The sequence below is a fragment of the Trichechus manatus genome, unplaced genomic scaffold, assembly GCF_000243295.1.
Source record: "Trichechus manatus latirostris isolate Lorelei unplaced genomic scaffold, TriManLat1.0 scaffold00004, whole genome shotgun sequence".
In the NCBI taxonomy this organism is placed as follows: domain Eukaryota; kingdom Metazoa; phylum Chordata; class Mammalia; order Sirenia; family Trichechidae; genus Trichechus; species Trichechus manatus.
In genome coordinates this window covers 34,233,819-34,252,005 of record NW_004443940.1, presented here as the reverse complement: position 1 = coordinate 34,252,005, position 18,187 = coordinate 34,233,819, and the positions used below count along the sequence as shown (strand labels likewise).

At 49.3% G+C, this 18,187-nt stretch overlaps 1 protein-coding gene across 1 annotated transcript in view; it reads left to right on the top strand.

Moving 5' to 3' along the window:
* The first annotated feature begins 7 nt into the window (after window positions 1–7).
* Window positions 8–18,187, top strand: part of CNNM4 (cyclin and CBS domain divalent metal cation transport mediator 4) — a 36,409-nt gene continuing 18,229 nt past the window's right edge. The window contains 1 exon segment of the mRNA XM_012555888.2: window positions 8–1,364. Coding sequence (XP_012411342.2) covers window positions 107–1,364 — 1,258 coding nt within the window. The 5' untranslated portion in view covers window positions 8–106.

Here is an 18,187-nt window from a genome sequence, read left to right as displayed (position 1 = left end):
TCTGGCCCGAGGGCGCCTCCTCCTGGTGGCGCTGGTGCTGCCGGTGCTGCTGTGGGCGCGGGGGGCCCGGGGCCAGGGCGACCCCCTGCAGGGCACGGTCCTGGGCATGAGGCTGGCGAGCTGCAACAAGTCGTGTGGGATGAACTCGGACGGCATCATCTTCGTGTCCGAGGGCAGCACCGTGAACCTGAGGCTGTACGGCCAGCGGCTGGGCGCCGTCTCCAGCAACCTGATCTCCTTCACCGAGGTGGACGACTCCGAGACCTCCCGCAACTCCACCAGCTGCCCGGAGCTCACCAAGGACCTGGTGGTCCAGCAGCTGGTCAATGTGAGCCGCGGGAACACGTCCGGGATGCTGGTGGTGCTCACCAAGTTCCTGCGGAGGAGCGAGAACATCAAGCTGTATGCCCTGTGCACCCGCGCCGCGGTGGACCGGCCCTGGGAGAGGTGGACGGACAAAGACTCGCTGCTGTTCATGGTGGAGGAGGCCGGGAGCTTCCTGCCCCTCTGGCTGCACATCCTCCTCGTTATGGTGCTGCTGGTGCTGTCGGGCATGTTTTCTGGCCTTAACCTGGGCCTCATGGCCCTGGACCCCATGGAGCTGCGCATAGTGCAGAACTGTGGCACTGACAAGGAGAAGCGCTATGCCCGCAAGATTGAGCCCATCCGGCGCAAGGGCAACTACTTGCTCTGCTCGCTGCTCCTGGGAAACGTGCTGGTCAACACCTCCCTCACCATCCTTTTAGACAACCTCATTGGATCTGGCCTCATGGCGGTGGCCTCCTCCACTATTGGCATCGTCATCTTTGGGGAGATCGTGCCTCAGGCCCTGTGCTCCCGACATGGGTTGGCCGTGGGTGCCAACACCATCAGTCTCACCAAATTTTTTATGCTGCTCACTTTCCCACTCAGTTACCCCGTCAGCAAGCTCCTGGACTTCGTCCTGGGCCAGGAGATTGGCACGGTTTACAACCGGGAGAAGCTGATGGAGATGCTGAAGGTGACGGAGCCCTACAATGATCTCGTGAAAGAGGAGCTCAACATGATCCAGGGTGCCCTGGAGTTACGGACCAAGACTGTGGAGGATGTCATGACCCAGCTCCAAGACTGCTTCATGATCCCCAGTGATGCCATCCTGAACTTCAACACTATGTCAGAGATTATGGAAAGCGGCTATACCCGCATTCCTGTGTTTGAAGACGAGCAATCCAATATTGTAGATATTCTCTATGTAAAAGACTTGGCCTTCGTGGACCCTGATGACTGCACCCCCCTCAAGACCATCACCCGCTTCTACAACCACCCCGTCCACTTTGTCTTCCACGACACCAAGTTGGACGCTATGCTGGAAGAGTTCAAGAAGGGTAAGGTCTGATGGAGTGCTTGTGTTCCATTGCTTTATGGTGCCTCTTGAACGCTTGCCCGTTTTGTTTCTGCTGAGCTTAGCGTTCGGTTTGTGTGACTCTGTCCCTTTGCCCATCACTTCCTATGCTTCTAGGGTGAACGATATTCAGGGCAGCAAAAAAACCAATTCTTAAGCATCTGCTGTCTGCCAGGGACTGTGCCTTGTGCTTCACGTGAGTCAAACTGAGTAAGACACAGCCCTTGCTCCTGCAGAACCAATGGTCTAGCTGGAGGGAGAGTGCGAGACCTCAGGGAGCTACTGAAGCAGAGTAAAGCACATGCCTTCAAAGAAGCCGAGAGCCGTTACGGAGGTTGAGAGCGCAGATCCTGCATATCTGATTGAGGAGTGGTGGGAAAGGGTCTGGAGAACCAGGAAAGCCTTCACACAGGAGGGAGCGTTTGAGGAGACTTAAAAGACGAGGAGGCTTTTGACGAGTAACCTGGTACTTGAGTCAGAGGGAACCCCATGAGCAGAGGACCTGAGTAGGGAAGGGAAGCATGTGGTTCTTTTCAGCTGGAGTATAGTTCCTGGGGCAGGTTAAGGTGGGGGAGGCTGAGTAGTTTGGGCCTCTGTGATGAAGAGCCTTCAAAGTTGGGACTGTAAGTTAGCTTGGAGCTAGCAGACATTTTTGAAAAGCGGAGTGACCTCATTAGAACTCCTAGTCCAGAGAAGCAGGAGAATTAGGAGGTTTCTAGTTGGTTACCTGCTCAGAACAATGCTAAATAACACTTTCAACTATTCAGCAGAAGCAAGCGATTAAGTTTTGGTTATTGTTCTGTCTTCCCAGGCGCCACACATAAGCTTCCCTCCTGTGGTCTCGTGTGAATCTTCCCCTGGCCTAGCCTTGCCTTCTGTATTTTTCTCACATGGGTTCTTGGCCGGTTCTCAGGTCGTTAGGGAGGCACTTGGAGGGTTTACTCACCAGCCTCAAAGCTCAGGGCACACACACCCCTTTCTTTCCAACAAGACTTTCCTCCCACCTCTGCCACTCAGGAGCCCTCAGAGTGACAGTAAACAAGCCAATTACAGAGTAAAACTCTCCTAGGCTGAAGGGAGTGAGGAGGCAAACAGGAAGGCTATTTATAAAGGATGGGGAAACTCATCCTACACCTGGGGACTGCTGTTTAAGAGCCCTCCCTGCCTTCATTTCTGTCGGTAGAGCCCCTCCTGACTGAAACTGCTCAGACACAGGGCTCCGAACGACTTCTGAAGTCTAGCTGGAAGCAAGCCAGAAGATCCCTTCAGTGGTTTCTGGAACAGAGCGGAGGACAGCCGTGTAACTGGCTATATCAGTGGGCCACGGGGTGGCATAGAGGAGCTGGCTGTTTCAGGCTCCTTCTGAAAAGATGCTTGGGTGGGGATTTGGTGTCCTCTTTTTTTAAGTTTATAGATTGAGTCTCAGCGCACAGCTGACCTAGCTGTCCGCATCCCTCCCTCGGAGAGGTCGGCTGGAATAATAGAAGCCAGAGAGGGAGACAGCTGGGAGAAGGCTGCCCTACTGCAGAGAGACTGGAGGGATGGAGGGACGTGGATGCCCTGGTCTGGAGGATGATGGCAGAGCCTGGGGGGAACTTTGGGGATGCAGACCCAGGAACCTGTTTCTCCCAGGTACCTGAGCCTGGGACAGAGAAGCAGTGCTCAGGGAGGATTTTGTCCCCCATCCCCATCCCACCCCACCCCCAGCCTCATGGCCCGGAAGACTTCCCTATGTCCCCTGGTCAGGAATCTGGCTAGGACTCCAGGGCAGCTTGCTTATTACCACGTCTATGGTCTTTGGGAGTGTGGTTGGTGACACACCCATCATCACATTCCCTCCGTTCAGCCCAGATCTGGATCCAGCCAGTGTGAATCAGCCCGGCCAGGCTTCCCAGCCTGTGATCTGCAGGGCTGAGCCCTCCTAGGGTGGGACGCTTCCTGGATCCCCGCAGGGCTGTCCTTGGACTCCCAGCTCAAGGAGTGCTCTTTCATTAAGCTGGGAAAACAGAGTTAGCATCTCTTAGACACCCCCCCCCCCAAAAAAAAAGCCCTAATCTGTTGCCGTGGAGTCGATTCCAACAAAGTAGAACTGCCCCATACGGTTTCCAGGGAGCGGCTGGTGGATTCGAACTGCCGACCTTTTGGTGAGCAGCCGTAGCTATGCTCGCTCCATTAAACTGAGCTTTCTGATTTCACATTTTAATCCAACAGACTCTTCTCAACAAAGACTGGTAGCTTGAGGCTGAGCCCTGCAGGGGGTGCTGGTAATTCCTTGGAAATGCTAGTGTTCCACCGAGTGCCGCTGGAGGCCGTGGCGATGTGAATGTGATAGGGCGATCACCCCTAATGAACCAGGGTGTATGCCGCCATTTCCTGGTTCCCAGGGGTCTCAGAAAACCAGCCTCAACCCATCGCCTCGCTAGCTTCCCTCCAGTATGGCCTCTCCCAGATCTTTCCATCTGGCATCTACTGTTTTGGTCTGAGGCCCGCTAGGACATGGCAAACGGTGTACGTCCACAATTAAGAAATTTTTTTTTTTTTTAAATCTGATCTTTGGAAGGCTTTTAGCTAAGGAAGAAGTCAGCAAGGTCAACACAGCCAGTGTTGTCAGTAGCGTCAAAGTCGGGGGCGGGTGCCTAATCTAGCCAAGTGTCTCCGAGGCTTTCTCCTGGGCTCCAGGGGACCTTCACCACCCCAGGCTGGGCATGGGCCCTGAGCCTAGCTCTGCCAGAGCTGTGTTTGCTGTTTACCCCCTGCAGACCCTAGCCTCAGAATTAGAGGCTCCTTGAGTGTAGAGAGGAGCCCTAGTGGCGCACTGGTTAAGCGCTTGGCCGCTAACCAAAAGGTCAGTGGTTCGAACCCACCAGCTGCTCCACGGGAGAAAGATGTGGCCGTCTGCTTCCACAAAGATTACAGCCTTGGAAACCCTATGGGGAAGTTCCACTCTGTCCTTTGGGGTCAGTATGAGTCACAATTGAGTCAGCTTGGTGGTAGTGGGCTTGGATTTGAGGGTGGGGCCGTGCCTTTCTAAGATCTTCAGTAAATGTTTGTGGAACAAGCGAATGAACCAACAAAAAGGATACCTGCCTGGCAAGTCCCCTGGCGTTCATTGCCCTTCCTCACACACACCAGGATGCCCCGGGCCTAGAGCCTCTGCCCCAGTCCCCTCCACTGGAATGCTGGTCCCCGGACATCAGCATGCCTTGCCCTCTCCCCTACTCTGCTCGCACGTCACCTCCTCAGGGAGGCCTTCCTGTTGCTCTGTTTAAATAACTCACACTCCACACCTGCCCTGACCTCTCGGATCTCCCCTACCCTGTGCCGCTTTGTCTTTTTCTCATGCACTTATCAATGTTTAACGTCTGTATAATTTACAGTGTTGTTTATGGTCTCCCACTAGAGTGTGAGTTCCAAAAGGCAGGGCTCTCTGTTTTGTTCACTGTTTTGTATCTCCAGCCCCTGGAATGTTCTTGCCACATAGAATAAGGCCTCAAGAAAAAGTCACTGAACAAATGAATGAATGAATGACCTGTCAGGTTTGGAAGAGAATTATCCTCATTCCAGAAGTGTTAGAATTTTGAGAGGCTGATGAGGAATAATGAGCCCTGGTGGCACAGTGGTTAAGAGCTCAGCTGCTAACCAAAAGGTCGATAGTTCAAATCTACCAGCCACTCCTTGGAAACCCTATGGGGCAGTTCTACTCTGTCCTATAGGGTTGCTGTGAGTCGGAATTGACTTGACGGCAATGGGTTTTTTTTTTTTTTTTTTGATGAGATATAAAGGAAAACGTTATGAGTATTGTGCAGTTGGGGGCCCTGGTGGTGCACTGGTTAAAGTGCTCAGCTGCTAACCTAAAGGTTGCCAGTTTGAACCCACGAGCCGCTCCGCGGGAGAAAGATGTGGCCGTCTGCTTCCAAAAAGATTACAGCCTTGGAAACTGTATGGGGCAGTTCTGCTCTGTCCTACGGGGTTGCTGTGAGTGGGAATCGATGGGACAGCGGTGGGTTGTGCAGTTGCCAGGGGCTGGACATTTCCAGCTGCTCTAAGAAAGAGGGCAAGCTCCTGCAGTGACGTGTGTGTTAGTGGTTCAGGGACTCAGAAGCCAGGTTTGGGGTACTGAGTGTGATGCATGTGAGAAGCCGGGTTTAGGGTACTGAGTGGGATGCATGGTCTCTCTTGCCTGTGCCCCAGTTTCTCTGCAAGTAAGCGGGCTTTGACCATCAGGAGTTTATGCAGCTTCACACATTAGCCTGAGTCCCAGTGTGCTCCTGCCCTCTAGAGTCAGGCTCAGAGTCATGCAGGTGTGAGGGGCTGAGCTTCCCGAGAGACTAAGGAAGGGGGCTGTGCTTCTCAGCTTCTGCCTCCAACTCAAGGCAGTTATCCGTAGATATTTATTGAACCCTATACTTTGTGGGGAGCCCTGGTGGTGCAGGGGTTAAGAGCTCAGGCTGCTAACCAAAAAGTTGGCAGTTTGAATCCATCCGTTGCTCCTTGGAAACCCTATGGGACAGTTCTGCTCTGTCCTACAGGGTCGTTCGCTATGAGTCGGAATCAACTCGATGGCAATGGGTTTGGTGTATTATGTGCAGGTGCTTGGGTGTGTAAACGGTTTGTGCTCAGCTATTAATGGAAAGGTTGGTGGTTCAAACCTACCCAGTGGCGCCATGGAAGATCTGCTTCCATAAAGATTACAGCTAAGAAAATCCTATGGAGCAGTTCCGCTCTGTAACACATGGGGTTGCCAGGGGTTGGAATCAAGGCGACGGCAGTGAGTTTGCTTGGTTTTTTGTTTTGTTTTCTTTTTATTCTATTTTCAAGACACTGTGCTAGGTCTGGCAGGATACAAAAATCAGAAAGTCGAGGAGAAGCCAATCAGTGCGGCACTACTCGCACCCTCTAGCTGGCAGACAAGCTGTAAGGCCACTGAGAGGCTCCAGCTGTTTGACCTTCGGCCCTTCCACTCAAACCTCACCTAGAACTGTTTGCAGTACTGGGTGTTGGGGGTGGGTTCATCCACAGCTTGAAATTTTACAACAAAGCCTCCTTGTTCTAATCCTGGCCCAGTTTGGAGTTTCCTTCACCACAGATGCTCTCCCAGACCTGGAAAGCAAAGTACTGGCATGAGATCTCCTTGTGGAGGTCAGAAGCTGCTGCGCTGCATTCACATTCAAACCCACATTCCATCTTTTAGCTGTGCTCTGCCCTCGGTGGTGTTCCTGCCCCTCCCTGCATTCGGCTCATCTTTAACTCATCTTATCTTTCCCCACCTACCTTATAACCATCTAGCCAGCTATTCAGGGCTGGGTTTAAACTCCACCCAGCCAGGGTCACTGACCACTAGGTGACTTTGGACCTATTACTGTTTTTTGTACATATAAAGTTTTTTTCCAGTTTCCAGTTGCCCTTGAGTCAATTCTGACTCATGGCGACTCCAGGGTTTTCAAGGGCTGGTTTTTCGGAAGAAGATTGCCAGGCCTTTCTTCCAGGGTGCTCTGGAGGAACTCCAACCTCCAACCTTTCGGTCAGCAGCTGAGCACGTTAACTGTTTGCATGACCCAGGGACACCTGTATATAGGGTCGCTATGAGTTGGAATTGACTTGACGGCTGTGGGTTTCATTTTTAAAGTTAACAAAAACGAAACCAAACCTGTTGCCACGGAGTCGATTCTGACTCACAGTGACCCTATAGGACAGAATAGGACTGCGCCACAGGGTTTCCAAGGAGCAGCTAGTAGATTCGAACCGCCGACCTTTTGGTTAGCAGCCCAGTTCTTAACCACTGAACCGCCAGGGGGCTCCTTGTATAAAGTTAAACCCGTTGCCATCAATTCGATTCCAACTTAGTGGGTATACATTGGAAGAAAAAAAGGGCTAGAAATATTTTCATTAAAAAGCTCTCCGTGTTTCCAGCTATGCTGCATCCGATTTCCCACCTACTTAATTTTAATCCTGAAACAACTTTATAAAGTCAAGAAGAAACATTGCATGTTTTTTTTTTCGATTGCATGATTTTTGCACTGACTGTTGGTCGTATCATCTGACACACCTTGAGTGTCTGTTTCCCATCTGCTTGCTCATTCATTTGTGCAGCAGACATTTGGTTTATTGAGGCCCATGTGGCAGACACGGTGCTGGTTGTTAGGAATCTGAGAAGAATAAAACTACCTTATTCACAGAGCTCACGGCCTGCCAGGGAGACAGACATGTAAACAGAGCTTAGCTATGCAGCTCACAGATAGGGTGCAGGGGGGTGAAGGAAGGGCTGGGCCTTCGAGATGCTTCTGAAGTCAGAATGACAGGACTCGGTGGTTATTACGCAGGTGTGGGAGTCAGGGCCAGGAAGTGGTTGTGGACAGCTGAGGTTTCCAGCTTGGGATCTGAATTGATGATGTTGTCATTTAACTGAAATAGGGAGGAGAGAAAGAAGAAGCAGTTTGGTGAGGGTGGAGGGAAGGGGGCGGTGATAATAATAATTGGGTGCCTTCTTGGCCCAGCCTTGCCTACACCAGAGCTTCGCACACTTGGGTGTGCACTCACATCACCTGGGGGATTTGTTCAGATGCAGATTTGAACTCAGTGGGTCTAGAGTGTGGCCTAGGATTCTGCACTTCTAACAAGCTCCTGGATGATGCCTGTGGTGCTGGTTCTGGACCACACCAACCAGCAAAGTGTCAGTACACCTAGGCAGGTGTGCAGTACACCTGGGCAGGTGTGCAGGTGAAAATGCCCATGTGGGGCTCAGGAGTGAGGCCAACCAAAAACCAAACCACACCAGCTGCCATCAAGTTGATTCCAACTCATGGTGACCCCTTGTGTGTCAGAGTAGAACTGTGTGCTCCATAGGGTTTTCAGTGGCTACATTTTTGGAAGTATATCGCCAGGCCTTTCTTCCAGGGTACCTCTAGGTGCACTCGAACCTCCACCCTTTCTGTCAGCAGCTGAGCACTTAACCATTTGTGCCACCCAGGGACTCTGGAGTGGGGCCAGTCCCAGACTGAAGGTTTGGGAGTGTGCCGAGAGCTCACGTAGCATGAGAAGAGTCAAGGACATTGCTAGGGCTTGCCAGCATACCAAAGCCTGGCAGAAGTGCCTCCGTGAAGGAGACGGGAGACGGTGTGCATGGGGAGATCAGATAGGGTGTGGGCATGTCCCAGACTGGGGCATCTGACAGTTACGCCCCAAGGTGCCTAGAGAGCAGCCTAGAAGAGTGGAGAGGGAAGGCAGCTGGACACCTGGTCTCGCTCAGCTCTGCTTGGAAACAGTCCTGAGTTGGTGATTTGATCTTGAGAAGCTACCCAGAGACAGGTGCAGCTGAGAGAGTGACAGGAGCTGCCTGCCAAGGCTAGTACTCTGGGCGCAGGGCGGAGGTCCCAGCGAAGGCAGCTGATGACTCTGGCCATGGTTCTGCTCACTCTTTAGTGTGGTGCTTGTGGGTATGGAGCAAGGCCCCCGTGGAGTGGGCCAGCGTGGGAGCTGGCCAGCAGGCAGTGCAGCTCTCCCCGTCGCTGGTGCTGTGCAGCCTGTGGGCAGCCCCCTGGGGGGGACTGCCAGGCTGATGGCAGATTCACGGATCTTCTGCTGACAGTTGTCTTCCTGAGTCCTTCTTTGTGTACCGGAAGATACTGCTTGCTTCTGGACCCTGATGAGAGCATTTTAGATCAAACTGAAAAACCAAACCCATTGCCATTGAGTCGATTTCCAACTCATAGCGACCCTGTAGGGCAGAGTACAACTGCCCCATAGGGTTTCCAAGGAGGGGCTGGTGGATTCGAACTGCTGACCTTTTGGTTAGCAGCCGAGCTCTTAACCACTGCACCACCAGGGCTCCTTTAGATCATGCAGGTATTTATTTTTGGAACATCTTACATTTTTAATTGGAAAGCCTAGCTTCGGTTTTCCGACAGCTCTGGTCAGAATGGGGAGGATTGAACAGCTGCTTAACCTTGAAAATAGATGAGCACACAGAAACCCACAAACACAGAACCGTGTCCTACAGGAGAAGTGGGTGAGGGGAGGGGACCCGTGAGAAGGGAGGCTTGTTTTGTTGGTACAAGTCTGGAAATTCACTGCAGAGGAGATGGCATCTCCGTTGGATCTTCCGGGAGGAGTGGACATGGAGCCTTAGTTTCTTGGTGCTTCTGTAATGGAAATCCCATAAGGGGGTGGTTTTAAAGAACAGGAATTTATTTTCTCACAGTTGAGGAGGCTAGAAGTCCAAGTTCAGGGCCCTGGCTCTAGGGGAAGGCTCTGGGGGAAATCCTTGTCTCAGCTTCGCTATCCTGGGGTTCTTCGGTTCCTTGGAGATCTCCAAGTGGCATCTAACTTTTCCCCTATTTGTGCTTACTTCTCTCTGTGTCCAATCTGCTTTTACATCTCAGAAGTGATTAGGTTAAGACATACCTTGCAAACTGATACGGCCTCGTTCACATAACAAGGAAAACCCTTTTCCCAGATGAGGTTACATTTGTAGGCGTAGGGGTTAGGATTCCAACACATATTTTAGGGGGACACAATTCAACCCATAACACATGGCATTTCCTTCTCCTTTTCCACTTTTTCTGGGAAAACTTGGACGAGAACTGTAGCATGAGAAATGAGCTTGCCAATCCTTAGCACCAACTTTGGGTAAAACTGCTTCTGCGTATTCTGACTGCTTCCCACTCCTTTTTGGAGGGGGCTTTGCGGTACAGATACTGAATGCTCCCTCTCTCCAACTCCCGCCCCACCCTTAGTGCTTTCAGACAGATGAGCTCTGGTTAAAAGAACAACAACTCTGACTCCGAGCTTCTCTGAAGGAACTGCTCCTTGTATTATATTCACTTCCTTGCCTGGCGGCCTCCTTGGGGCAGGGCAGCCAGCATACTTATCACATGAAAGGCCACTCAGCCAAGGGAGAGTGTGTACAGGAGAGGGAAGGGCCAGGCCTGCCACTCGGTCTTGGTGACTGATTTTAGCACAGCCTCCTGGTCCCTTCAACCCAGCCCACCGGGAGGGGTCTGGATGCCTTGCTTGTCCAAGGACTGGCTCTCCCTAAGCCTTTGTGTGTTCTTAGGGATTTTATTGAACCTTTCAGCAGAGTTTGTTGGGAGGATGTGAGGATTATGGATTCTCCAGGGGTGCCCAAGATGACCCCCAGCTCAGAGGATGGGGTGTGGCTTTCTGCGGCTGTAGGCCGCCATTTTACCCAGCACTTCTGCTCTGCTTTTCAGAGCCCTGCCCCTACAGTGGGGCTCAGCTGCGCTCAGGTGTGGCTCGCTAGTGTGCCACTCCTTCCTGCCTGTCCTGCACAACCCACTTGTCACACCTGTGGGTGCCAAGACTTCCTGTTGTAAAAGACTTTGTGGCTCCATAATGGATTCCTGGCTTATTTCATAGACCGGAGTCTGGACTCCTGCTCCTATTCCTGTTCCGTTTATTATGTAGTCTTCTTTTTACTAGTGTTTAGTTTTTCCTAACCATGGAAGAGACACATCTCACCCTCAGAACTTTAGACAGCACACCAAAACCTAAGCAAAACAGAATGATCCACGAGTCTGTGACGCAGAAAGAACCACTTTTAATGTTCTGATGTGTTTCTTGTGATGGCTTTCTAAAATGTTTACTTTAATTTTTTTAGTTTAAACAATCTTTTGACAAGCATCAGTGTCAAAACTATCTTCATTTTACAGCCATGCTCTTGCCCACTAGCTACGTATATATGTATTTCCTATTGAAATCATTGTCTACAGACAATTTTGTATCCTGCTTTTTGGAGTACAGTTTAGACTGGTTCTTCAGATTTCCCCTCTGATAAGAAATAAAATGTATTTTTTCATCATCCCTGGGATTCCTGGAAGGAGCCTCTGAGGATTTCCGCCGGAAGAGGATTGGGAAGTGGGCTAGGCAGTGCGTGCTCCCTCTGCCCGCAGGATCTGAGCCCAGAGGCCTGGGGCGTGCATTGCCAGCCCGTGTTGCTGGAGGTGCTGCCGGAACATTCCCCAGAGTTACAGTCACTTCCATGCTGCAGGGCCAGATTATCGTGACCCGAGCGGGGTTCTCGCAAGACTGGTTTCCTAGGCTCTTGGGAACACCTGGGCTCTGGCCAGCAGGTAGCCAGGAGCCTCTGCCGCGAGGAGGATCCCTCCCCACCCCATCTCCCAGTCAGGCTCACCCCCACACGGCCAGGCAGGCCGACTAACAGACACACACTCACCCCCGGGCAGCTTTACACACACACACACATTCTCTCTCTCTCACCCTCCCAGGCAGGCAGACAGACACACACACCTCCAGGCAGCTTTACACACATACACACACACACACACACACACACACACAGACACACTCTCTCTCTCTCTCTCTCTCTCACACCCTCCCAGGCAGGGACACAGATACACACACTCACCCGCAGGCAGCCTTACACACACACACTCTCTCACCCTCCTGGGCAGACACACCGCATATACACACACACACAGTCATCTGGAATCCTGCTTCTTAAATTGGAGCCCATCTTTCATCAAACTTTCCTAAGTGGTAAAAGTAACTTTAAAAAAAAGAGGGAACGCTTGTGCAGTGCAGTTTATTTCACGAAAGCCTCAAAATAATGACTGACTCGAGCTCAGAAAAATAAAAATTTCTCCTTGGTTGCTGGTGATTTGGTCATCCACGTTAATAACAGTATCTACCTCAGAGGCTTGTGGTGAGGACTGAAGAGGTAAGGCATGTGAAGTGCTTAGCTCATTGCCTGGCACCATGTCATCGTGCAATAACCGTCGGCTATTTTAAATTATGGTTGTTATTATGGACTGACACCAGCTGCAGTGGTTCTCATGTACCGTCGGGGTGCAGTGCTTTCTTGGAATTAGGAATCCACTGAGCTCAGAATAGCCACTACATGATTTTATGCTATCCGCATACCATCGTATCTGCACCCTGATACATATATTCAGGATAACAGAAACCAGAGCTCGAGAAAAAAACGTATGTGAGAGGAACTTAAAACTGAGGCAGTTCTCCTCGTCCACCTAATTTTTTTCCCCTTCAAATTGGGAAAAGTAAAGCCTGCTGTCCTGCTGGCCAGCGCGTTCGTGTTGTAACTGCGGGGGCGTAAGTTGAGGATGGCCGCTTTTGAGGGGATGACGGGCAGGGGAAGGGGCGGGGCGCTTGTCCCAGTCACACTCTCGCCTGGGCTCTAATTTCAGGAGTCACCAGTCCCTGCCTCCTCCCGGGTGCCCCAGTTAGGGAGGGAAGAGGCTACGATAGAAAATCGGCATAGTGACGGGGAACCCAAGGGAACAAAGACTCTCCCGGAGGCCCAGTCTCCCTGGAAATGCCCATGACCTGCAGCAAAGAATGTGTTTCTGAAAGGTGTCCAAGACCAGAAGGATGAGGAAGAATGGAGGTCCTGCCACTTGGGAGGATGTTAGCAGATGATCTCTTCCAGTCTACTCCCCCGAGGAGAAGCGTCCTCATGATTCTAGAAGAGGGAGAAGTGGAGAATTGAAAGAAGGAAATGCCTTCATTAACAGTTATTGAATACTTAACTCGTTTAACCCTCCAAGTGCTGAAGATGGGGAAACTGAGGCTCAGAGAGACTAAGAATCTTTCCCAAAGTCACAGGAGCAACACAGTGGCTACCCCAGGCCGTTTGGCTCCAGAGCCCAAGCTGAGCTGTGACCACTCTCTGTCACCAGTCAGTGAGAGTGTAGATGTTGAGAAAGAGACCAGAAGATTGGGGGATTCCACCAACTCCAGGCTAGAAAACTTACTGTCTGTTTTAAACCAAAACCCATTGCTGTCAAGTCGACTCCAACTCATAGCAACCCTATAGGACAGAGTAGAACTGCCCCATAGGGTTTCCAAGGAGCAGCTGGTAGATTCAAACTGCTGACCTTTTGGTTAGCAGCCATAGCAGTTCTAGCAAACCCAAAAACCAAACCCACTGCCATCAAGTCGATTCCAACTCATAGTGACCCTATAGGCTTTCCAAGAAATCTCTGTGGAAGCAGATTGCCACATCTTCCTCAGTTCTAGAATTTCTTTTAAGTAAATTTTCAGTTGAAGCATAATACAGTAGGCCCTTCATATCTGTGGGTTCCGTATCTGCAGATTCAACCAACCGCGGGTTGAAAATATTTGGTGGAAGAAAAAAAAAAAAGTTCCAAAAAGCAAAACTTGAATTCGCCGCATGCCAAGCACTCCTGAATCCACGCAAAGGAAGAGATGTGCAGCATCCCCTGCTGTAGCCTCCCGCCATTTCACAGTCCTCAGTCTCTCTCCAGGACTTTGTATTTGAGCATAGTTCACCTCACGTCTCGTCATTATTCCCTAAACAACACAGTATAACAACTGTTTACATGGCATTTCCATTGTATTAGGTATTATAAGTAGTCCAGAGATAATTTAAAGTATATGGGAGGATGTGCTTAGGTTATATACAAATACAAGCTATTTTTTATAAGGGAATTGAGAATCCTTGGATTTTGGTATCCACAGTGAGGGGGGAGGCCCTGGAACCAGTCCCCCATAGATACCGAGGGACAACTGTATACAGTTGTTAGGTGCCATCGAGTGGGATGTGACTCATAGTGACCGCATGTACAACAGAACGAAACACTGCCTGGTCCTGCGCCGTCCTCACAGTCATTGCTATGTTTGAGCCCCATTGTTGCAGCCGCTATGTCAGTCCATCTCGTAGAGGGTTTTCCTCTTTTTTTGCTGACCTTCTACCTTACCAAGCATGATGTCCTACTCCAGGGACTGGTTCCTCCTGATAATGTTTCCAAAGTACATGATATGAAGTGTTGCCATCCTTGCTTCCAAGGAGCACTCTGGCTGTCTTCTTCCAAGACAGACTTGTTCATTTTTCTGGCAGTCCGTGGTATATTCAGCATTCTTCACCAACACCGTGATTCAAAGGTATCAATCATAGCAGTGTACAGCTTGATAGCTTGTCACAAAATGAACGCACCTCTGAGCTTAAGAAACAGCATTACCAGCACCCTAGGAGGCACTTCAGGCACCTTCCCAGTCCCTGTCCCTGGTCCCCAAATCATCACTGGTGAGTTTTTTCTGTTTCTGAACCTTATAAGTGGACTCATACAATATGTACTCTTTGTGTCTGGCTGCTTCTACTCGATACTGTGCTCACAGGAGTCATCTGTGTTGCATGTACGTGCGTGTAGCTCTAGTTCCTTCTTTTCTGTTGCTGTATAGTATTCTGTAGTATAATTACACCCTGCTTGTACTGTTGTATGTTTATATCTGCATATGTGTTTGTTTATTTATACCACGCTTGTACTTTTGATGGACATTTGGATTGTTGCCAGTTTGGGGCTATTACAAACAGTGCTTGCTAAGAGCACTCTTGTGCATGTCTTCTGATGAATGTATGTAGGCATTTCTGTTGGGAATATGCCTGGGAGTGGAATTTCCCGTAGGGCATAGGGTACGTGTAGGCCAGACAGTTTTCCAAATTGCTTTTGCCAATTTACAGTCCCACTGTCTCCGCCAACTCCTGTTGTCTGTTTTTTTTTTAATTTTATTTTAACCATTCAAGTGGCTATGTGGTGGATCTCATTCTGGTTTTAATTTAGATTTCCCCAGTGACTAATGATACTGAGCATATTTTTGTATTACTGTCCATCTGGATATTCTCTCTTGTGAGATGTCTGCTATGTCTGTAGCCCATTTTCTAATGTGTTGTACACCCTTTTGTTAATGATGTCTAGGAGTTTTTATAGATTCAGTTTGCAGGTATATATAAGCTGTTAGTGAGGTACATGTAATACAATATATTCTCCCACCCTGAGGATTTCCTTTGTATTCTCGTAATGGATCTTTTGGTTGCTGGAAGTTCTTCATTTCAGTGTAGTCCAATTTGTCAGTCTTTTATTTTATGCCTAGTGCTTTTGAAACCCTGTTTAAAATTCTTTGCTTACCCCAGGTCCTGAAGCTAGTTTCCTATGTCATCTTCTTGAAGCTGTATTGTTTACCTTTCATGTTTAGATCTGTAATCCTTCTGGAATTTATTTTTGTGTTGATGTGAGTTAGAGGTCAGGATTCATTTTTCTTTTAATCCATGTGAATATCCAGTTACTTCAGTGTAATTGAAAAGACTGTCCCCAGTGTACCGTGGTATACCTGGTGGTCTGTTTCTAGACTCTGTTATATTCTGTCGGGCTATTTTTAATTGCTCCAATGCCACATTGAATAATTGCAGTAGTTTTATAATACGTTTTGATGTCTGGTAACATGATGTCCTTTGTTCTTTGTTCTTCAGCATTGTCTTGGCTATTAGCCTTTTGCCTGGGGATTTAATGGGATTGCATTGAATCTATACATCAGCTTGGAAGACTTGGCATCTTTGTAATAACGAATCTTCCAGTCCACGAAGAGCGCTGGCTTTCTAAACCTGGTGCTGATTTCTGAGTCTTGACCCCTGTTCCATGCTGAGTCCCTGTGAACTGTCCCTGCCTGTGTCCTCCAGGAGGGGCTTCCACGATACTGAGGAGGAAGATGTCAGGGTTAATCTGAACTGACTTCTTAGGTGATCTAAGAGACTAAAAAAGCAAACAAACAAATAAATCTGTCCTTTGACCCAGTGATTCCCCTTCTAGAAGTCTATCTTAAGGGCGTGGAAATATAGTTAAATATATTTATGTACAAGGATTTTCATGTCAAAAAAACTTGAACTCATTGCCGTCGAGTTGATTCCGACTCATAGCAGCCCTGTAGGACCGAGTAGAACTGTCCCATAGGGTTTCCAAGGAGCGGCTGGTGGATTCGAACTGCCACCCTTTTGGTGAGCAGCCGAGCTCTTAACCACTGTGCCACCAGGGTTGCTTATGTCAAAAAGGAAGCGGGGCAATTTAAGAGCCCAGTGGGGACTGGGATTGTATACATATGTGTACAAGGCAACATTCATTAGGAGGCCATTCAGCTTATTTGAATACTTTTTAATGACACAGGAAGATACAAAGAATGTGAAATATTTAAACAGCAGGATACAGAACTACAGGATGATCAAATTCGTGGTGGAAATGTAGATTGTAATATTTTATCTCAATAGGCTTATTTTAAAAGACCAAAGGTAAGACTAGTAACAGTGGTTATCTTTGGAAGGTGGGACTCTAAGTGAGTGACTTTACTTCCCTTCTTTTGTTAACAGTATCAGACAACAATTCTGTGAGCATTTTACCAGTGGCTGTCGAGTTGATTCTGCCATCTGACGACTCCGTGTGTGTCAGAGCGGAACTGTGCTTCATAGGGTTTTCAATGTCTGATTTTTTGGAAGTAGCTCACCAAGTGTTTCTCTTGAGGTGCCTCTGGGTAGACTCAAACCTCCAACCTTTCAGTTAGCAGCCAAGCGTGTTAAGTGTTTTCAGCACCCAGGGACTCCTGTTTAAAAATTAGTTAGATGTAAAAAAATACATATATATAAAAAAATTGGGGAAATTAGGACACTGACTGGATAGTTGATGATCTTGAGGAATTGTGTGTGTGTGTGTGTGTGTGTGTGTGTGTGTGTGTGTAACCCATTGCCGTTGAGTCAATTCCGACTCATAGCAGCCCTATGGGACAGAGTGGAACTGCCCCATAGGGTTTCCAAGGAGTGGCTGGTGGATTTGAACTGCTGACCTTTTGGTTAGCAGCTGAATGCTTAACCACTGTGCCACCCGGGCTCCGTGTATGTATGTAAAAATACAAATATATGTTTAGGCATGGTAATACTATTATGATTTTGTTTTTTTTAAAAAGAGTCCTTAACTTTTAGATACACATATAGGAATATTTGCAGATAAAATTTGCAGGTAATATAAATTGGAGATTTGCTTCAAAATAAACCATTGGAGTGGGCAGGAATAAAGGTGAAACAAAATTGGCCATGAGGAGTTACTGTTTAAGTTAGATGAAGGGGATATGAGGGCATAATTATATTATTCCCTCTACTTCTGTGTATGCTTGATATTTTCGGTAAAGAAGGTTAAAGAATTAGAGGCTGCTGGCTAACTGAAGTGGAGCCCTGGTGGTGCAGTGGTTAAGAACTGTAGCTGCTCACCAAAAGGTTGACAGTTCAAATCCACCAGCCGCTCCTTGGAAACCCTATGGAGCAGTCCTGCTCTGTCCTGTGGGCTAGGAGGTGGACTCGATCTGATGGCAGTAGGTTTGGTGTGTTTTGGCTGAATGAAAAACCAGAGATGTGAAGACCTGTCCTCCGGGTGAGAGACCAGTCCTAGGCGCCCCTTGTCGTCTGCTTGTGAACAGCATCACCCTGGGGGAGCCCCGTTGCTGAATCCCAGCTCAGTCACCCCCCGCAGTGACTTCTCTGCACCTCGCTTCCCTCCTGTGGATAGCGGGGCTGGTCGGGGGCGATGCATGGCGGCCAGCGCTGGCTTCTTCCCCAGACTGTGTTCACCCAGAACTCTGCCTGGCTCTCCTTGCGTCTGGGTGGGGGTGAGGCTCGCCCTGGAGGGTGGGGTGGACTGTGCGGGGGACACCCGAGGACCTGCATGCCAAGGTACAACTGAGGCACAGCTGCTTTTTACGAGGCTGTTCTAAAAGGGCGCTCTGAAGGTTTTTGATCGTACACCATCTTAGAAAAAAATATTTTTAGCTTATACCTCCATTCAAAAAGTATATACAGTTGGCCTTCCATATCTGCGGGTCCCACATTGGCAGATTCAACTAACAAGGATTGAAAGTATAGGGGGAGGGGAGTTCCAAAAAGCTGCACACCAAGCTCTCCCCTGAATACACGAGAATGAAGGGATGGGCTGGCATCCCCGGCTGCACCCTGTCCCATCTCAACGGTCCTCAATCTCT